This window comes from Argopecten irradians, chromosome 6 (assembly GCF_041381155.1).
Source record: "Argopecten irradians isolate NY chromosome 6, Ai_NY, whole genome shotgun sequence".
NCBI classification, from domain to species: domain Eukaryota; kingdom Metazoa; phylum Mollusca; class Bivalvia; order Pectinida; family Pectinidae; genus Argopecten; species Argopecten irradians.
In genome coordinates this window covers 5,527,080-5,546,844 of record NC_091139.1, presented here as the reverse complement: position 1 = coordinate 5,546,844, position 19,765 = coordinate 5,527,080, and the positions used below count along the sequence as shown (strand labels likewise).

Sequence of the window (19,765 nt, the reverse complement as noted above, 5' to 3'; positions counted from 1 at the left end):
CATTCCATTTATGTCAAACCACTTAATTAAAACACTGGCTTCATCTTCTAAAACTTTCTTAAGATTGTTTATATTTTGACTAAAATAACCTAGGGTATTGTCGTCGGCATAGTTATATAATGTGGCTTCTTTGATGAAATAAAATATATCATTGATAAAAATGTTAAAAATCAAAGGCCCCAGTATCGAGCCCTGGGGGACGCCTTTAATGAGGGACACCCACTCGCTGGTGATGCCCCCCCAAAGGATTTAAATACTTGTCCTTTTTATGGATATAGTAGTTTAACTTGTCCTTTATAGCTAAATGGTTTTTAAATATGTAATTATAACTAAGGACAGTCACAGGACATAATGTTAGGGTTCTCAATAGTATAAATCACTAGATTTATAATATGGAACGAGAGAAACTTTTTGTGAGAGTGAATGTACTTGGCGAGTTTTGATTGGACGAGAGGGATCATGTGATCCAGTGAGAAAAGTATAAAAGGGAGCGCGAAACAAGTTCATGTCATTAACATATATAGGGATAATTCAAACATCACAACAAATGGCATCGGGAGTTCTTCCAGGCTCGTCCCCATTGCTGGGGCACTCTAGTAACACCAGGAGTGAGAACTGAAGTAAACAACCAGCCAACACATCACACACCACACACATCCAAATGTTATCCATCGACAACCACCCACTCCCCCCCCCCCAACCCCGTATACAATCCCCATTCCTGCCCTCATGTTTTTATCTCCCACTCTGTTGTCCACTATCGTAGAAATATTTATCTATAATGTTTTTTTTTCTTCCAAATTATCCATACATGCACTTTCGGCTCAACACCCTCTTTCTATAATAACTTCCTATAGTCGTCCTACTAAAATTCTCTACTCCCTCACAAAAACTAATGTCACAATATGCACAATCATACTTTAAAAACGTCGGAATGTACAGTATTATGTGTCGAAAGATAGGTATGGCAATACAGAAAGCAGAGACATTGACAAGATGAACAGTTTTTGTAAGGAATCAGTCTTGGTTTGTGTTTAAATGTAGGGACACCAAAAAATTCACAAGCACACGCACGACAACCACTAACTACTAACACTTAGTCCGTCGGATGGGACTTAAAGACGGTGTCCCGTGTGAGGATGCCCAGCCTTGCACGATAAAAACCCCTCTGCGGTCTTTCGATGAAGAGTAGGTGTGATAACGCCGGCCCAGAGGTTAGGGATAGGTACAGGTCATAGCTTAGATATTTTCACATAGATAAATTAGAAGGGCTTCAAAATTATAGAATCTATATACCAAATTGATAGATTAGGTTCCTTTCTTTCCCTCTGCTCTTGATGAGTTCATGTCAGACAATCCCTGTGTTCGCACGGTGTTCACGCTATACCAGTGAGCTCATATCCCGTATTACAGCATCTCTACCAAGGGAGATAATTGATTAATTTAGGTATGCTAAATTCTAGCTACATATCACTTATTTATCATAAAATATAGAAAGTGTTATTAGTATTATAGTAATTGTATTATCGGTAGTAAATGTAGTAGAAACGTATAGTAATAGGCCTAGTTCTAAATAGCTTATTTAGAACTTTATAATATTTGAAGGTTAGAGTTTTAATATAAAGTAATTTATATATTTTTCTCAACTACACTATTTGTATATAATATTTATAATGATAGCGGCACATTATTGTCTCCCACCACCCTGACTTCTGACAGTATGAGAGTGAAACGATAGTTGATGAGTGGCAGCACCTTTGTAAAATACAAATGATGGCGAATGTTAATAAAAACTCCATTTGAACTGTGTTTACGATGTTTGTCAACTATCTATATGAAGACCATATGATGACCAACGAGGATTGAGGCCAGGCCTGATACAATACCAACATGTGTAGTATTAGAGGACTCTAGTACCTCTTTTGGCCCAAGGAACCACTTACGTTTATTATTTACAAAAGCACTTCTTTTTTTTTCATTAAAATTTCTAAAAAGGGCCGCGGTGGCCGAGTGGTTAAGATGTCCCGACATATTACCACAAGCCCTCCACCTCTGGGATGCGGGTTCGAATCCCATGTGGGGCAGTTGCCAGGTACTGACCGCTGACCGGTGGTTTTTCTCCGGGTACTCCGGCTTTCCTCCACCAACAAACCTGGCACGTCCTTACATGACTCTGGCTGTTAATAGGACGTAAAACTAAACAAACAAACAAATTTCATTAAAAACAATAACAATGACGTAACGCACGATGTTGGTGACGTAACACATGAATGACGTCGTTTTGACGGTGCTTTTCTGACGAATTATTATTATACTGCATGTTTTACCGTTATCCAATATATATATGTACCATTAATAAAAGAATGATACATTATCATAAATAACGAACATTTACAGGCTGGACTATGCATATAGGAGTGAATTTCAATTTCCTCATGACTATGTTCACTATTTTTATTGAGGCTTACTGGAACTTACGGAGCCGCGATGGCCGAGTGGTTAAAATAATGCAATATCATCGCGTCGTCGTCGCGGATTTGACAGCACTTTTCCTATGACCGATGTTGATCAATTTTCTTTCAATTTTAGCACAGATCGATTTCTAATCACGCTTTTTAAATTGCGTGTCTAAAGTTACTAGATCTATTGAGAATCACAGGGGTCTGAAAATTAGTACAGTGTACAGTGATTATCAATTTGGACATAACAGAGTGCCCGTATATTATTTTTAGACGCTTTATGGATCTAGATAAAATTAATCGGTAATATTCGTATTCTACATGTACACTGTACTCGTATAATACACCACGAAGAGAGTGAAATTTCCTGATTTTTTTTATTATCTAGACTCCTACACATCTCAAAAGGGTGTGCGGACACTCTGGTGTGTCTAAATATATGTATGTATTAACTGTAACAATATATCAGATCCCTGTTTTATGCATTGGACACTAAAATATACTCTTTTTGTTCCAGTCTTTCTTTAGAGTTTAACACATTTCTAGATTTCAAGTCCAGGTTCTCAGGTTTATCTTCTTCTCAACGGCCACTTACATTCGGAAAATCAAAAATAATTTTTACGTTAAATTGAATAAATGTTTAAGTGAGTTTATTTTTTCAATGGCAAAGTACACCGTTAGGTCGCACCAGATATGCAGTCACAAGGACATTTTCCAGCATGCATCACGCACTTGTCAATTTTGTATATATTCTAGATCTCTTTACAAGTGAAATGATTGTGTATAGAAGAAACATGTACCTGTATGACAACGCATATGTCTTCTACAAATCTAATAGTCTGGCTTCAAATGTTAAGTAATTGTTTTTATGAAACCCAGTTTTAGCTAGGCATAGACCTATAGATGTAATTTGACATGTTTCAAACTGACGTTACGGAACGCGTCGTCGTGACGTTTGGTCTTACGTCGTTTTATAAGTGGACAAATTACGGAATTTTTAAAATACGCAGTTATTTTTTATTATTGATCGCAGAATCAAAATAAAAAGTGTTATAAAATTTTCAGTTAGGACACATTGCGAATATGATTTTATATCGATATTCAATATTTCCTAATATGCTGATGAATGTCACTAAAATCGCTATAGTTTCAAAAAGTAATAGAAAATCACTGGGTGGACAAATTACGGATTTTTTTATTTTCTGTGTTTTAAGTGAAAGCGTCCTTATAACAGGGCTATATCATATGTATGATAAATTCAATAAAAACACATTTCGTACATTATTTCATATACTTGAAATAACTTACAGTTTTCTCTCGATATTGCTATGAAAGTGAGCATCGTTTTCTCTGGGTTAAGCGTTACATTTTGGTAAAGGCGAAAAATGACGGTTTTACAACATCGTACATCATCTAACACAATTGAAAGATCATGAATGTCATTTGACATATAATAACGCATCTTTGAATCATGTTCATTTATTTTTGCGTATGTTTAGTGCGATTAAAGATCATTTTTAGAAACGAACACTCCGGTAAATGTTACGCGTTACATGCCGTTATCTTGGTGTTTTGGAGAAATTAAACGCGATTAAAATGTTTTTATGATTTGCTTTTCCGCCTTTATTACCCTTAAAATCAAAGTGCATTAAAACCGTTTTCAGTGATATATAATACGATGCAGGTATATGAAAAGAAAAGAAAAACAACGCTTTAAGTAGAGCATATATGTATTTTGAGACGACGTCACCAATATCGCGCGCTACGTCAAATTTAGATTTTAAGCATTGTATTCAAATCTCCAATTATAACTATATATATATAACAAGTATACATTAAATTGTCAAGATCATGTTTAGATAGTGAAAGAAAAACTATATCGTCTGCTTGAGTAGGACAAGTGACGTTAACGTCTTGTAGAAAAATGAAGACTTAGAAGAACATAATTCATTTAACAAATCATTAATGTACACAGAATAAAGCCAAGGGGAGAGAATACTCCCTTGCCGTGTTCCCTGACATAAAGGAAACCATTTTGAAATAAAACCTTGATAAAAAATTGCACTTTACATATCATTATATAATGAGACAATGACATTAATAAAATCACGATTAAAACCAAGGGATATAAGTTTGACAAACAGACCCTTATGCCAAACGCAATCGAAGGCTTTGGCAACATCCAAAAAACAAGATTTACTATTGTTTTCACCACAGTAAATAACAGATTCATGTACAAGATATGACGTCATAGTGCTACTGACATTTTTCTGAAACCCATTTTGTAAAGGGTAAACGTGAAATACGTTTTCTCTCACTAGTATATCTAGAATAAGCTTTTGAATATACTTTTAAAATAATAATTGATAATTGTAAGGATCAGATTTTGGTTTATTATGACCTTCATACATTTTTTGTATGTAAACTAACTGTCTAACATAATACAATAATAAGTTTTTTACGGTAATATTATATAGCATCCATTTTTTTACCAACCATGTTACATCCAGGGTTGTAAATTGGTGACCTCCACTGGATTTTTGCAACACATTTTTACGTGAAATTCTTATTTTTAAGCATCTGTTTGTTTGCATTATTATTACAAATAGACAATCTATACAGAGATCATCCTCGATATTCCAGGGGTTCCGATCACTTACGATCTCTACACCCCTGGACTATCTCATAGTAAAACTGGAGGCAACAGAATAGAACAGGTAACTTAGTCGTTTGATGTACATCAAAAGAGCCGTATAACGATACACTGTGGTTGACTCTGTGGCTTTGATGTTAGGCGTCGCTCTCTCCGTAGTCTTCATATGAAATATTTGCTAGCCTGTGATTGGTCAAATGTTTTCCGCTGAGCTGCCTTCAATTTCACTATGAGATAGTCCAGGGGTGTAGAGATCGTAAGTGATCGGAAGCCCTGGAGTATCGAGGATGTTCTTTAATAAAGATCAGCTAAATCATTCAATAGAAAGACGTGATTTTGTGGATTTTACTTCTTATAAATAATCAGCTGAACCGAATATAATATTCTTATATTTCAAAACGGTCTCGGATTTTTTCCCAATAAACCATAACGAAATTTTGTGGAATTTTATGGTAAAAGCATCCAAAAAGAGAAACTGTCGCTGGTCATAATTTTATCTAGAAATTTATTGGCTGTCTATGTTAGTAAATATTATTTACTGTCACTTCTGTTAGTACATGTATACTACTGTACACATAAGGTGGATGTTCAAATTACTGTCTGATGCCAAATGTTTTGGTCCGTAAGAGTTATCTCCCTTGTGATGAAGTAATGCAATAGAACCCGTATAAGGAAGTGACGTGATTCGAGGCGACTGATGAAGTCTGCCGATTATTGATCTGATATAATACCCAGAAATAGATATTAGACTGTCATTTTACACAGATTGACTTAGGAAATGACAGAGATTCGAGGACTGTCGAAGTTTAAGTAGAGGAGGCTCAGAGGAAAGAGTAATCTTCTTGCTCTTATTAATCGGACTCCGCCATTTTGTGTTATATTTGAAAAGCCTTGAGATGGCCAAAAAGACATATGATCTGTTGTTCAAATTGCTTCTGATCGGAGATTCTGGCGTAGGCAAAACTTGTCTCCTTTTTCGTTTTTCTGATGATGCTTTTAATACAACATTTATCTCCACGATAGGTAAGTCACGGACCGTCGTCTTCTTGACACCAGGTGCCCCCTCCCTATTATTTTTAAATGACCACTTCATGATACGACTCTTCGGTTGTTGAGTCATAGTCACGTATCCGTTTTAATATGATAATTGTGACCACACAAGATGACAATGGATGCATCGTGGGCATGCAATCAGCATCAAAATAATTCCAAACAATGTGTATTTGGTGGAGATTGAAAATGAATGCATGTGATAGTAACGCGATAGATCAAAATATTCAATATAATATTACCGACTGTTAGAGTGAGTGGTAACTTGGGGATGCAAATGAAACGATACTCTATACTGGGACCTAGCTACCAGTGTAGTCGTGAAGGAACATTAGTTATGATTTGGGAAAATAATAATTGTTTGCATCTCATGATACACATTATTTCCACACAAACAAAACCACGTTAACACCGTCATGAAGTTTTCGTCAGTAGCTCCAGACATCAGGAAATCTGGGCGCATAGTAGAATATGAACACAATCACGACTAATGTTCCGTCATGACTAATGGTTGGGTCCCATTACATGGTTATAAATAACAATGTGTCAAATAACATTTACAGACCCATATAGACAGGGGTTTCAATATCAGGCGGTACCTGTTACTTTTTGCCGGTCGAACCTGCATGGCTGTGGTACCGCCTGATTTGTGTTAAATTACATAAGATAGCATACAGATAGTATAAAAAAGTACCCCTTGAAATTGCAATTGTACTGCATGCCTGTCATGAAAGATAATGAAACCCCTACATAGATCTAGAGTCTAGTTATATTTTAAGACAAGCTTGAATTTCTGCTGAGGTCTAAATCTACCTACAGACACAAAAATATGAAGTGGGATGAAACAAAAAAAAAACATCTGTGGTACACAAAGATATTGGCATCATTGCATTTGTAACAGGAGAGGAGAAAATGTAGCAGCCAGACATTTGAACCTGGGACCCTCCAAACACTAGCCGAGTGCTCTTTGACTGAGCTACCTGATCACCGATGATCGACCCAGTCCAATCCCGCTACACTCCTCTCTCATTTCTCGAAGTCTTTGCCCTCAAAGACATAAGAGAGTAACAAGACCCTTCCAAACAACACTATACTGTAGATTATTTAGTTGGGCACCAATTCTGTAACAGGAGGGAAGAAAATGTAGTGGCCCGACCGGGATTCAAACCCGGGACCCTCCGAACACTAGCCGAGTGTTCTAATGACTGATGAGCTACCTGGTCACCGATGATCGACCCAGTCGAATGCTGTTACACATTTTACACAGTTGAATAAAAAAAAAAAACTATTATTACAGTGGGCTTTTTAGGTACATTTGGGGCCGAATAAAGACCCCTTCCCCTAGAGAAATTTTGCTGTGTTTTTCCAATTTTATGTAATTATTTTCCCTAATAAAGAAAAACTCTTTAGAATGTACATATTTCAAGAAAAATACACTGTAAATTTTTCCCAATTGAAAAGGTACAGGCCCCTGAAATTATTGAATAAGAAAATCACTGTATTATTATATACTTAGGTATGCAAAACTTTAAACGCAACATTTTTATCTTTATATATTGTACTGGAGTTCATGTTTTACCAAAAATATACACTGTAGTTGCATAAATAATTATAAATTTTAAAATACATGCAAGCTTATATGATAACCTCTATATACTATTATAAATATACTGTGAACACCTGAACAAATATGATATATTCTAAAAATCAAAAATTCGCTCATGGACAGTTTATGCAGACTGCTTCTCAAAATACAAATTTATGTATAAGTGCAATGTGTCTACTAGGATGAAAGTACTAAACATGTACCTGTATGACATATCAATCATTCAAAATTTAATAATTCATCAAATTATAACACAAATCGTCTGAAATTGGTATTTCAGATTGCGCACAGAGTCAACGTCACTGGCTGTTATAATGATGTGTGGAGTATTCGTACACATTAAACTTCCTGTTGGTGATAAATGCAGAGTCAGGATTATGTAGGATAGACCTGGTATACAATATATATGTTTACACAGTGTTAAATTGATAATAATATGAATCATGATTTTGTACTATATATGTATATATATAGATATCAATCTTAAAGTCCTTTCTTATTTCCTTCCAGGTATTGACTTTAAAATTAAGACAGTAGAATTAGGAGGCAAGAAAATAAAACTACAAATATGGTAAGTACTGATTTTGTTAGATCCCATTATCAATCTGATTCTACAACCTAGATAATATAAAGATCTGTATTGAATAAATAACCAGTTCACCTGACTTACTGGCTAGGAATTAGATATATAAACCATTCCTGTTTCATCAAAATTAAACAAAACAAAAAGTCATTAGTCAAGTCACTTTGACCAATGTATTCACCTTTACCAACATCTACCATAGAACACTTGGTTTATCCTTAAACAACAAAACCTGATTGATAGAATCATTCCTTACCTAGAGGGTGTGACAACAAAATAACAAAACGAGGGGTAACTCATGAACGTCCAACCTGAGGCTTGCCGAGGGTTTGGACATCCAGGAATTTCCCCGAGGGTTGTGATTTGTTGGCACACCCTCATAGGTAGGGAATGATTCTTTTTCTCCCATTTACAAAAGAAAATGAAGTATTTTCACTGCGACATGAACATGGTTCCATCGTCTGCACGTCAATATTGATGACGTCATCGATAATGCACACCACAGTCACACCGCATGAAGCCATGACGTCATGTAATTGTCTTCAGGTTCAAAAGGTTAGTGCGCGCAATCTGTCATACCCTAGGGGTTTCCATTAATAATAGTGACCCAAGATCAGCTGCTGATTATGCCACTATGACCTTGACCTCAATGCCAACTTTAAACCTTTTAAAATTATTATAAAACACCCTCTGTTTATCATAAGTTAGGTAACATTGTATTGGGCAACCATGAATTGAAATTTTAAAGTCAGAAATCAGGGGCTTTTGTTCAGCATGATTTGGGGTCGAAAATCGGCCCCATTCCCCATGACAAAACCTCTAAATTGTTTCCAATTCAACCCTAAAATTTCCAAAAAATCAAAATTTCTTGAAAACTATCCCAAAATATTGCATGACCTTAGTTGGTTAAGGCTTTACATATTTGTGAATTGTCTTCAAAAAAGTATATAAACTACACTGGAAATAAAAAATCTCAATTGTTAAGCTTTATTTCATATTTCATAATTTTCCCAAATCTTGGTTTTGACGCTCCATTTTCCCAAATTCAAAGCCACAGGCCCCATTCCCAAAGCAGTGAGAAAAAGCCCTGGAAATATAGAATTCAAATTTGGCTTGATTATATATGTTTGTCTCATATTGTAAGTTTCAAACTAGGAGGAAGAGATTTTATAATCGTATTAATGTAGTATTATAACTCTACTGAGAAAGTCTTCTAACCAACATATGGTCTGGTGATCAATCAGTCTACTTTAAATTGCTCTTTGTATTAATGCGCTCTCATGATCAGCATTAAGGGAGTGGGATGACTGTTTCGTCCGTTGTCAGTATAATGTGATCGGATTGGGTGTGTTGCTTGTTGTCTTTGGCGGCATGCTTCAGTGATATAGCACTATAAAGAGGACAGAGTTTCACTATACAAGAAGACACATGACAACACGAATATACCGCAGTCTCCCAAAACACACATCCGTATTTCATACACGCAACACACTGCGTAAATGGGAGTCTGTCCTTACATGACCTTGGCTGTTAATTATAATAGGACATTAATTTAATCAAACAAACAAATTGTATAAATTGACATTTATACAGCTACATATAGACTGGCCACCAGTCTCTAGAATATTGAAAAAAAAAATCACTTTAAATTTGGCTTGATTATTTTTGTCTCTACTACTTGCATATGTCTGATTTTAGAGTTTCAAACTAGGGGGAGATAATCTAGTAAAGAACTGCTGAGAAAGTCTTATCATTAACCTAGGGCCAGGTGGCCAGTATAAGCTACATACATTGATTAAGTGATTCCAATGTTGAAATGTTTTGTGTGTGTACTACAGGGATACAGCTGGACAGGAGCGTTTCCACACCATCACCACATCCTACTACCGCGGCGCCATGGGCATCATGCTGGTCTATGATATCACAAACACAAAGTCTTTCGAAAATATATCCAAGTGGTTAAGGAACATTGATGAGGTATGGCCACTCACCTTAATTACTGAATTTTAATTTACTGTCTCACTGCTGTTCTTATTCATTAGTGATCGACAGGACTCGTCTAGACAAGTTCTGGACTCAAGATTTTCCTGTGGGACTCGCCAAAATTTTGAGAACCTTTTTTTGTGCCGAGACTTATCAAAATTGGAAAATTATTTACTGTTCTAGCTATATAGACTTGCCTGTAAAAATCCTATATATTAAATTTCTGTTCATATGTGCATGTCCAGCTATAGAAGTAGTATATCATAATGGAGCATGATCTTATAATCTGTAGGAATTATTTTGATAAGTCAAAGTTGAACACGATTTATCCATAATTGGAACTCTGATATTTAAGTCCTTCCTAGCTATTATAATGGGACTTGACATTTTTAAAGACACTTCTTTAGGTTTAATAAAAAAGAACTGCTGAGTCTGACTTTAGTAGAGCGTTGATTTGAAAACATTCTAAGATATTGTTGTTGTTTTTCCAGCATGCCAATGAAGATGTAGAAAAAATGATTTTAGGTAATAAGTGTGACATGGAGAACAAACGTCAGGTGTCGAAGGACCGTGGAGAGTCTGTAAGTTTTATCCAGCTAGGTCTTTCTGTCATTACAATACATGTTGGAATATTTCCTTTGAATTCCTATATTAAAAGCCCATTACCTTTCCATAAAAGTCGGAAACAAAATTTTTTTTTTTCCAAACAATTTTAAGTTAAGAAATATATATTGATTGCTTAGATAAGGTTACAAAACCAAATAACTGCTAAATGTCCTACAATATATATGTAACAGGGTGCAGGATTTACAATAAATTTAATACCTGCCTCTGCCAGGGATCGAACTCGGGACCTCTGGATTACTAGTCTGACGCTCAACCGATCGAGCTAAAGAGAAGTTCTCTCTAGCCGAGCGATATATTGCGGCTAGTATTGACCAGGGTTACATACTCCCCCTCCAGGAATGAACTCGTCCGCGAGTTTCCAGGGGTCACAACGATTCCTTCGCAGGTATCGTGAAGTATCATTCCCGAGTCCCTACATGGGCGCCAATGTAACAGGGTGCAGGATTTACAATAAATTTAATACCTGCCTCTGCCAGGGATCGAACTCGGGACCTCTGGATTACTAGTCTGACGCTCAACCGATCGAGCTAAAGAGAAGTTCTCTCTAGCCGAGCGATATATTGCGGCTAGTATTGACCAGGGTTACATATATGTTAACAGTGAAGATTTGTTTTGAGTTGGTGTCTGGCGTAGTGATAGTAAAAACCAACACATGTGAACAGGAATTAGGACGACAGCAGTAAACATGACCTTCATTATGAAAATTAACATTTAATTTATTTTGATAAAATTGTTCAGAAGGTGATGTTAACTGCAGTATTAACGATATTAGCTAATAAATTCCGAATCTCTACCAAAAATTTTCAATCTCGTTTTACATTCCCATTTCAAAAATTAAAAGCTGATTTTGAAATGTAGTGGGCCATTAACATTACAATTTATTTAATGCAAATTAATTTTGCAATCTAAATGTATAACCCTTTCACCACTGTAGGCCATAATGGACTCATCCAAATCAATGGATGGTAGAGTCTACTAAAGTTACATAGGGGTGAAAGAGATAAGGTTCACCTGTGTTTGAAACATTACTTTACAGTTTTTGAAATGTTTCTTTATGTTTGTTTGAAACGTTTACGTTGGTGATTTATTACTATCCAGGAAAAAAGTGAATAAGTTGGTGTACACTATGGTAATACACTATTGTAATATTTCCAATTATAAGATTAGATATTTGCTGAAGCGTGTCCTCTGGTCAAACAGACTACATTACCAAACAAATTTCCGTTTTTTTCCCCCAGATTGCAAAGGAACACTCAATACCCTTTTTAGAAACGAGTGCTAAAGCTAATATAAATGTGGAAAAGGCATTTATGGATTTAGCCAATGCAATATTATTGAAGGTAAGTTGCTGGCTAGTGATGTTGATTTTTGTTAGTTTGTAAAGAAATATTTTTGTGATGGTTGAGATCTCTCTATAGTTGTACAAACTAAGAAACTTCTGTGCATGTACATGTTAAAGCTCTTTAAATGAATGCAGATCTCACTTTATTACACTGAGGATCTTGAAAACATTTCATAAGGATTCATATTAAGATGACCTTTTGCGTAGACCAATGAATTTACTTCTTCCAAAGTCTTGGAAGTAAATAATAAGTGAGAGAAGTCAGTTTGCAGGATCTTATTTGTGTTCCTTTTGCCAAGAAAACTTAATTAGATATATGAATGTGATGATAAAATTCTTCAATTGACATTATCTGAGATCAGTCTTGAAAGTAAATTTAAAGTACATGTACAGGGCCCAGTTTCACGAACAATCCTTAATCTTACATAAGGAATTCCTCAACTTAAATTTCCTTATAGAAAAGCATTAAAAAAATTAAGAAAAATATGTTCAGTTAAGGAGCCTTGCTTAAAATCTGTAATGCTTTGATATGGAGAGTTTTAAACTAAGGGATTCCTTTTGGCTGATTCTTTTATAAGTTAAATGAGTGTTGGTAAAACTGGGCCCCATTATGTGGAATGTTAAGGGCATATACAAGAATGTGATTGGTAATGAGATGATTTCAGACCCTGTATGTCCTAGAGTGGGAATAAGGAGCTGTACACATGTTAATAAGGAAAGGGCTTCTCATAAGTTGGAAAGTGGAAACCTTGTGCCCAATCCTGTTGTATATATAGTATTACAATAGAATAGGTTTAAATCGATCAAAAAGGATCTGTATACTTGTTAATAATAGATCCTGCATATTGTGGATTGAGAGTAAGGATATGTAAACATATGTTTATCAGACTGTAATCTGTTATTAAATCTTGTGTCCTAACCGTTATATGTATTTCATTTTAAAAAATATAGCAATTTTCTGTCAATTTCATCATGGCCTTACTTCTGTTTCAGACACCAGGTCGAGATTCAGAACCCAAGGGAGAGACCCTTACAAGTGGTTCAAAACAAGATAAGAAAAATTGCTGTTCAACATAATGATTATGTTGTTCAGCCTTCCAAAGACAATATCCTTGGCTGACTCTTGGTCCCCTCTTCTCCCTCCCCTGTAGATGGGAGCGAGTGATAGATGGAGCCTCTGTTGGCTCTTCCGATCCTTCCTCCTCTGTAGATGGGAGTGACATATGGACCTGGACTTCGTGCATCGCCACAGAAACACAGATTCATATGCTGCCACCTCACATTGACGCAGATCTAGTCGTGCAGTTTAGCCCGGAGGTTTCTGCACCTGACCGTAATCACTTGTATTTCCATAATACAGTTAATTTTCTTTTTTAAAACCTCGAACAAGAATGCTTTTGATAATGTATTGCTATTCAAGATTATCAAAATTATGTTGATTTTTTTTTCTTTCACAAAATGAAAATTTACATTCTATTTTCTAAGGAAATCAGACATAATTTTGATATTAAGATTCTTATCTTACTGATCCAGACAAAAAAAAAACCAATAATGCAATCAAATCAAACTGGTATCAAAACAGAAATTTTTTTATCTACAAATTTATTCTGAAGTTAAATAGCATAACATTTTCAACTATGTAATGTTTTGTTAAAAGTGTTTTAAAAAACTGATTATATTAGTTATTGAGATTGCCAAAATGAAGTGCAGTTGTATATAATCTCTCCAGTTTGTCGAAGCTGTGATTTAGGGGTGACCTTTAATAATTGGTTTTCAATCATTGCAGTCTGATATCACTTTAACTGTAGTGTTGGTCATAAAATGAAGGTTTATTTACGAGTATTGCTACTGACAAAGTCCTAAAGTTGAATTCAAAGATTTCTGTCATAATTTTCGATGTTCTACATATTTGATCTTGAACATTTTTTGTAAATATTGACAATTACAATATACATTTTTGAAGTCATACTTTAAAATAACATCTGTTCCTATAAAATTTGATGTGGGTGTCATATCTAGTGATTGCTGGGAGAATATTTAACAATAACAATATAAATGTATTGTTAGTCATAGACTAATGGAGAGAACAGTTTTCTTCAAGAGTTTATTTCAGTTCAAACTTTTTTAGTGTTCAGTTCAGTCTTTTGTTTATTTTATGTTAGTATTACAACTTTGTCACAGACGATTTTCTCATTATTTTGTACAAGTGATTTGTTCTCTGCAACACAGTAGAAAACTAAATGCACCTGTGAAGTTCTCTAAAGCTGCACATGTTTATAAAATCTCTTGAAAAAAAATGTATTGTTGCAAACCTAGAAGGCCATCCTTAAAATATTCCTCGTTGGAAATTGGAATTTACCAACCACCTTTGCAGAATGTGGGCCGGTAGCTATTGGTTGGAAAAAGATTTTATTTTATTTGCAAAATTTGAACCACATTTAATGTATGTACTTGAAATGGCTCTTTTAAAATTCATTCAAAAAGCTTTCCAGAAGTGAGCTTGCTTTATTTTCACAAGAACTATCATTGGCATTAACATTTTTATTTGGTAAACCAAAGGTTTTTGAAAAATTGAATAAAATAAAATTGTAATTTCAGAGGAGCCAAAAAACTATTTGAGTAGGGGCTTTTCGATTGGGTTGTTCGGTTAATCCCAAACAAACAATATTTTAATTTTAGCCTAAAACTGCTTTATACAAACGATGGAGTTCAGTCTTGTAGGTTTCTGATGATAAAGTAATTGTAAGCTTTACATTTTTCCCGCATACTGTGTATTCAATACACAGTTTTCACTGAAAAGGTGGTTTCAATATTTCTTAAAAACGTCTATGATAATTCCACAATTTTGTTACATGTGAAGTGACTCAGCTCATAAATATAGTGATTGTGAAAATTGCAGCTTATACAAATGCTTACTATTATAAAAAGTATTGATCAAATCTTTGCCAAGTGTTACTTTTAACACTCTACATCTTAATTTTTGGTCTCGCTATCTCATTTATGGAGACAGCATCAGTAAAATGTAAATTCTCTCTATGTTACCATGTTTGGCTTGCTGTATCCGTGTATTGGTGTTCAAATATTTATGGAACAGCGATTATAACTATATTACATTGTTGCCATAACAACAGTGGATTATGCTTTTCAGTCGGCTTAGAGATACATGTAATAAGTAAGTTTTTGAATGTACAACATATTAACAAATTTATAGTGAAAACATTTTTGGATATGCAGTCATTTTAACCAAGGACGTATATGAGAAGGATAAGTCAAACTGGGTTTTGGGGAAGTCCAAGGCAGGCGCTTTTGTGTTTGTGCACTGACCGTGACGTTGGGCGACGACTGCTTTTCCTTTGATATCCGTCGGCGCAGCCTTTGATGTAGCTTGCGGGTGCGAGGGTTACCGTCTTACTTTCTGAAGTGGGTCGTCATTTCATGAGCTGTCGTATTTTTTAACGAAAATTTAAGACATATCTTTTAAATCTTCCGTTCTTAAAGTAAGTAATAAACGTCGTGAAATTTAATAAACTTTACAGTGGTGTTTCGTTTGACTTGATAAGACAAGTATTATTTGAGAAAAATGGTTTTTATTCCTGGTTCATAGGCGTCTCGCGTGGTGTTTAGACAGTCACGAATCCTTCTCACTTATAAATCCTTGTTTTAACACATGGTCTAAGAAAAACTTCAGAATTGTAGAGATTTTGTAGGTTGATGAATTGATATGGTATGCTTTAATTGCCTTCTACTAAAAATTATTCATGAAAATAACCGCCGGAACACAGTTCCCTTGGAAGGTGTACCATTGGTTTCAACCCTAGTCTCAGAGTTAGCTATTCAGTCCTAGGACTTAGACAGACCTGTGAAGTTCTTACATATGGGTCGATATATCCAGGTCTATTCAAAATCCAATATTAGACTATGACTATGTATGTTAGTAAGTCTATTCATGCTCTGCTAAATATTGAGATATGAGCTAGCTTATTGGCATCATCGCAATCGGTTACCCACGTCGATCAGCCTACGAGCTGATGTGTAGCGCAGTTTAGGTTAGACACTGGGTTTCCGAGGGTGGCTAATTGGTTCCCATTTGCACAAGGAAGCTGCACCTTAAAGATCTAATAAAACAAATTAATGTCCCTCAAATAGTAAGTAAAGAACGGCTGTACTTGTTTCTCTTGCAATTTAACCAAATGCAAGTATTGTCCCATGAAAAATGAAGACAAAAACATATTTGAGAGTTGTCTCCCCTTTCTGAAGAGATTAATAGAGAGAGAGAGTTGTATCTGTGTACTGTTTATGAAGGCATACAACCATATGGCTCTTATTCTTCAACAGTATTTATATTCATTTCTGTTAAAAGTATGATTTTTTTTGTGTCAAATGTATCTGTACGTTTTTATTGAGGTTCTGAGTTTATGTGTGTTTTGTTCACTCTCATATAAAACTCCTGGTATGATTGATTAAGAAGGGAGCAATGTTAGTCACATACATAACAAGATGAAAGAAGTAGTTCAATCTGTTATATTATTGTTTTTAACCTGTATTGTATATCTCACTTTTAATTGTACACAATGTTAGTTAATTTGACTGTAGAACTAATCGCATGCAGTAGTAATCAGTGTAATCAATGGCACGGTACGTCCTGAGTGGTCCAAGAGGATGAATTTAAACAGCAAAATTTTGTAATGTATACCAGCTACTATATATATTTATAATGATTCTCTACTTTTGAATATGTAGATGGTACATGTATCCGAGTGCAATTTCTTTGGGTAAATTGACAGTGTGATTTACCATTTCAGTTACGAATCCAATTTCTTATATAATTCAATCATATCATTTCAAATCGAATATCAAGACATTAATTTCTTTAATTGGCAATTCCATTCATGATAATTCCCTTTACTAAATGTGGTTCAATATGTATATTTTGGGGGCTCGATTACCCGGTATATATTCCTTAATGAAGTCTGTTGATTGAAATTCTCTCAAAATTGCATAACAGAATGTACACATACAATGGCAGAGAAATAATATTTAGAGTTTTATTTCAGTTTTCTAGTGCTGTTTAGTGCTATGATAAGTTTTTTACATTTTCCCAAAGATTTTGGTAGATAATCCTGGATATAATGTAGATACATTTCCTGTATTTAATTTATTTTTAAGTCTGAAGATCCGTCTATATATAAGTTCTTATCAATATTAGCCTACTATGTATCAACTCAAATATATTTGTACATGTGCATCATACTCAAAAAGCTGTTTATATACAATAATAAACCGAAGTTTAGGGAAACAACTTTAAAGAAATAAATTATTTTATTGAGTACATATTGGTTTTTTTATCTGGCAAACTCCATTAGCTTTATTTACTCTCTTTATGAATGAAGCAAATTTTCAAACACAGTAGATTGCAAATGGATTGATACCGATCAGTGTTGAAATTAAAAATTGTATCCATGCAATGATATAAACCTGATTGTTATAGTCAAAGTTGATTGTACATTGTACATGGTTGGTTTCCAACAAGTTGATTGTCCTCATACAAAACCTATAAAGCTTTGTAGATATGTATAGAATCTGATGTGAACGATTAACTCTTTAATGAAGTTTGACTTTACAATTAGATGGATAGGTTAATTATACAGTATCTTGTTTCAATCATGTACGACTTGAAAGCACTGGCCATTGATTTACTCGTGCTTTTAATTTAGAATCACAATGTCGGCCAGTGTGCGTTATTCATGGTGACTGAATGTATTGTATGCTGGCTGTGTACCCCCTTAGTATTACTGCATATAGGTATACCAGGGAGACTAGTGTGTGTGTGGAGGTGTGTGTGTGTGGAGGTGCGAGTGTTGACGCTTTTAAAAGTTCCCCTTCATTATATTAATGTCCCATTTTTTCAACAAAGCTGGTTTGGTGGATGCTGTCCGGGGATATGGTGTTTTGTTTGTGCTTAAATGATAAAGGTAAGGTTCCTCTTATAGAATTTAGAATGCAACAGAAGACTTTGTACAAAAACTTTTTGTTTTCATTTGTTATTTATATACAGGTACATGTATTCACTATTTTGTTGGTATAAATTATCCACCCCTTGTAAGTCTATGAAAGAAGAAAACCACAGCGCTGATTTATATATAGCTACCACCTCATGTAGGAAGGAAATACACTGATGAAAGTCCCAATAAATATAGTATTTTTATGAACAATATTAAACAATAATACTGTATTCGCCTTAATTAGTGCCCATGGTGCTTATTAGGGAACCGAAATGTAAGTACGTTGTGGACAAAAAATTTATAAAAAAAGTCGACCGTATAATGATAGTCGACCATATAATATTTCGGTAGTCATGGGACATTAATCTGTCACAGTAAACATGCATATGTAAACTTTGTACTTTGAGACACATTATTACGCCGTACGTGGTTCACATACGAAAGACTCCCAAGTTCATGTAATATGGGAAACAATACCAATGTAAAGCATCACACGGTTATAAAACATCTTTAAATTCATGAGATGGGGGCATTTATATAACTTAAAGGATGTTTACCTAACTTTCCAGAAGAGGGGAGGGGGATGTATAAGGTGAGGGGTGCTAATTACGGCGAATAGAGTATTATATTATTAACCAGTTATCTAAAACTCCCACAATGGAGAGAAGCTGATGCGTGACCAGGCATAGGCTTACTCATAAATTGTATTTTCACTGTCGGGGAGTAGCCTAAAAATCAAGAGGTTGGTTTGTCATGACCTGTTGTATATGATCAGCAGGCCCTATACTTGTACATTTGCTTTAGCCTTCTGATATAACACTGAATAGATCGTGTTGGTTCCTGTAGTAGATATAAAATTAAATGGCTTTTGTTATTGTTCTTATCCCTAAAACAACAAAGAAGAGTATTGTTATTGTTTTTATATTTAATTCGACAAAAGAAAAAAAATATGGGGCAATATTCCAAATTACATATGTTTAGACCTTTATCATCATATTTCACATATTGTGCATTATACGAACTACATTTATAGTTTTTATTGATTGCTTGTTTATATATAAGTTAATGATAATCACCAACAAACTTTGTTCTGTGGTCAACATACTGTGTTTTCCAGACTGAATAGACCAATATTTTTAAATATAACCGTTATTATCATTATGTATATATCCAGTGTGCATTGATGTGGCTATGTGTGTGTGGACCCTATAAGAGGCACTGCATGGCCCGATATTGTGTTGCTCGTCGGATGTGTGTACAAGGCGTCTAGATCATAATGGATCTGTCCACGCTAACTTTACATGATGTAGCTTCTAATCAGTTTAGATTACGAATCATTATTATTTAAGTGTACAACATGTATCAGCCTATATCATGCATTCACGCATCAGTTCAGTATGTATACACCGAGTCATAACTAAGAGGAATAAAGGAATTCTAATTCTTACAATACTGACTTG

At 34.8% G+C, this 19,765-nt stretch overlaps 1 protein-coding gene across 1 annotated transcript; it reads left to right on the top strand.

The window, feature by feature from the left end:
- The first annotated feature begins 5,753 nt into the window (after positions 1–5,753).
- LOC138324782 (ras-related protein Rab-10-like) lies at positions 5,754–18,328 on the top strand. Its single transcript, XM_069269925.1, has 6 exons — positions 5,754–6,135; positions 8,279–8,339; positions 10,190–10,328; positions 10,826–10,915; positions 12,200–12,301; positions 13,297–18,328. The coding sequence occupies exons 1-6, from the start codon at positions 6,009–6,011 to the stop codon at positions 13,378–13,380; spliced, it is 603 nt and encodes a 200-aa protein (XP_069126026.1). The 5' UTR covers positions 5,754–6,008; the 3' UTR covers positions 13,381–18,328.
- Positions 18,329–19,765: the final 1,437 nt, after the last annotated feature.

What these genes read in the sequence shown, in the direction of transcription:
- LOC138324782 (XM_069269925.1), top strand. Translation starts at nt 6,009, where the DNA reads ATGGCCAAAAAGACATATGATCTGTTGTTCAAATTGCTTCTGATCGGA. An exon ending in GGTTAAGGAACATTGATGAG is followed by an intron (nt 10,329 to 10,825) that starts GTATGGCCACTC and finishes TTGTTTTTCCAG; the next exon opens with CATGCCAATGAAGATGTAGA. An exon ending in CGAAGGACCGTGGAGAGTCT is followed by an intron (nt 10,916 to 12,199) that starts GTAAGTTTTATC and finishes TTTTTCCCCCAG; the next exon opens with ATTGCAAAGGAACACTCAAT.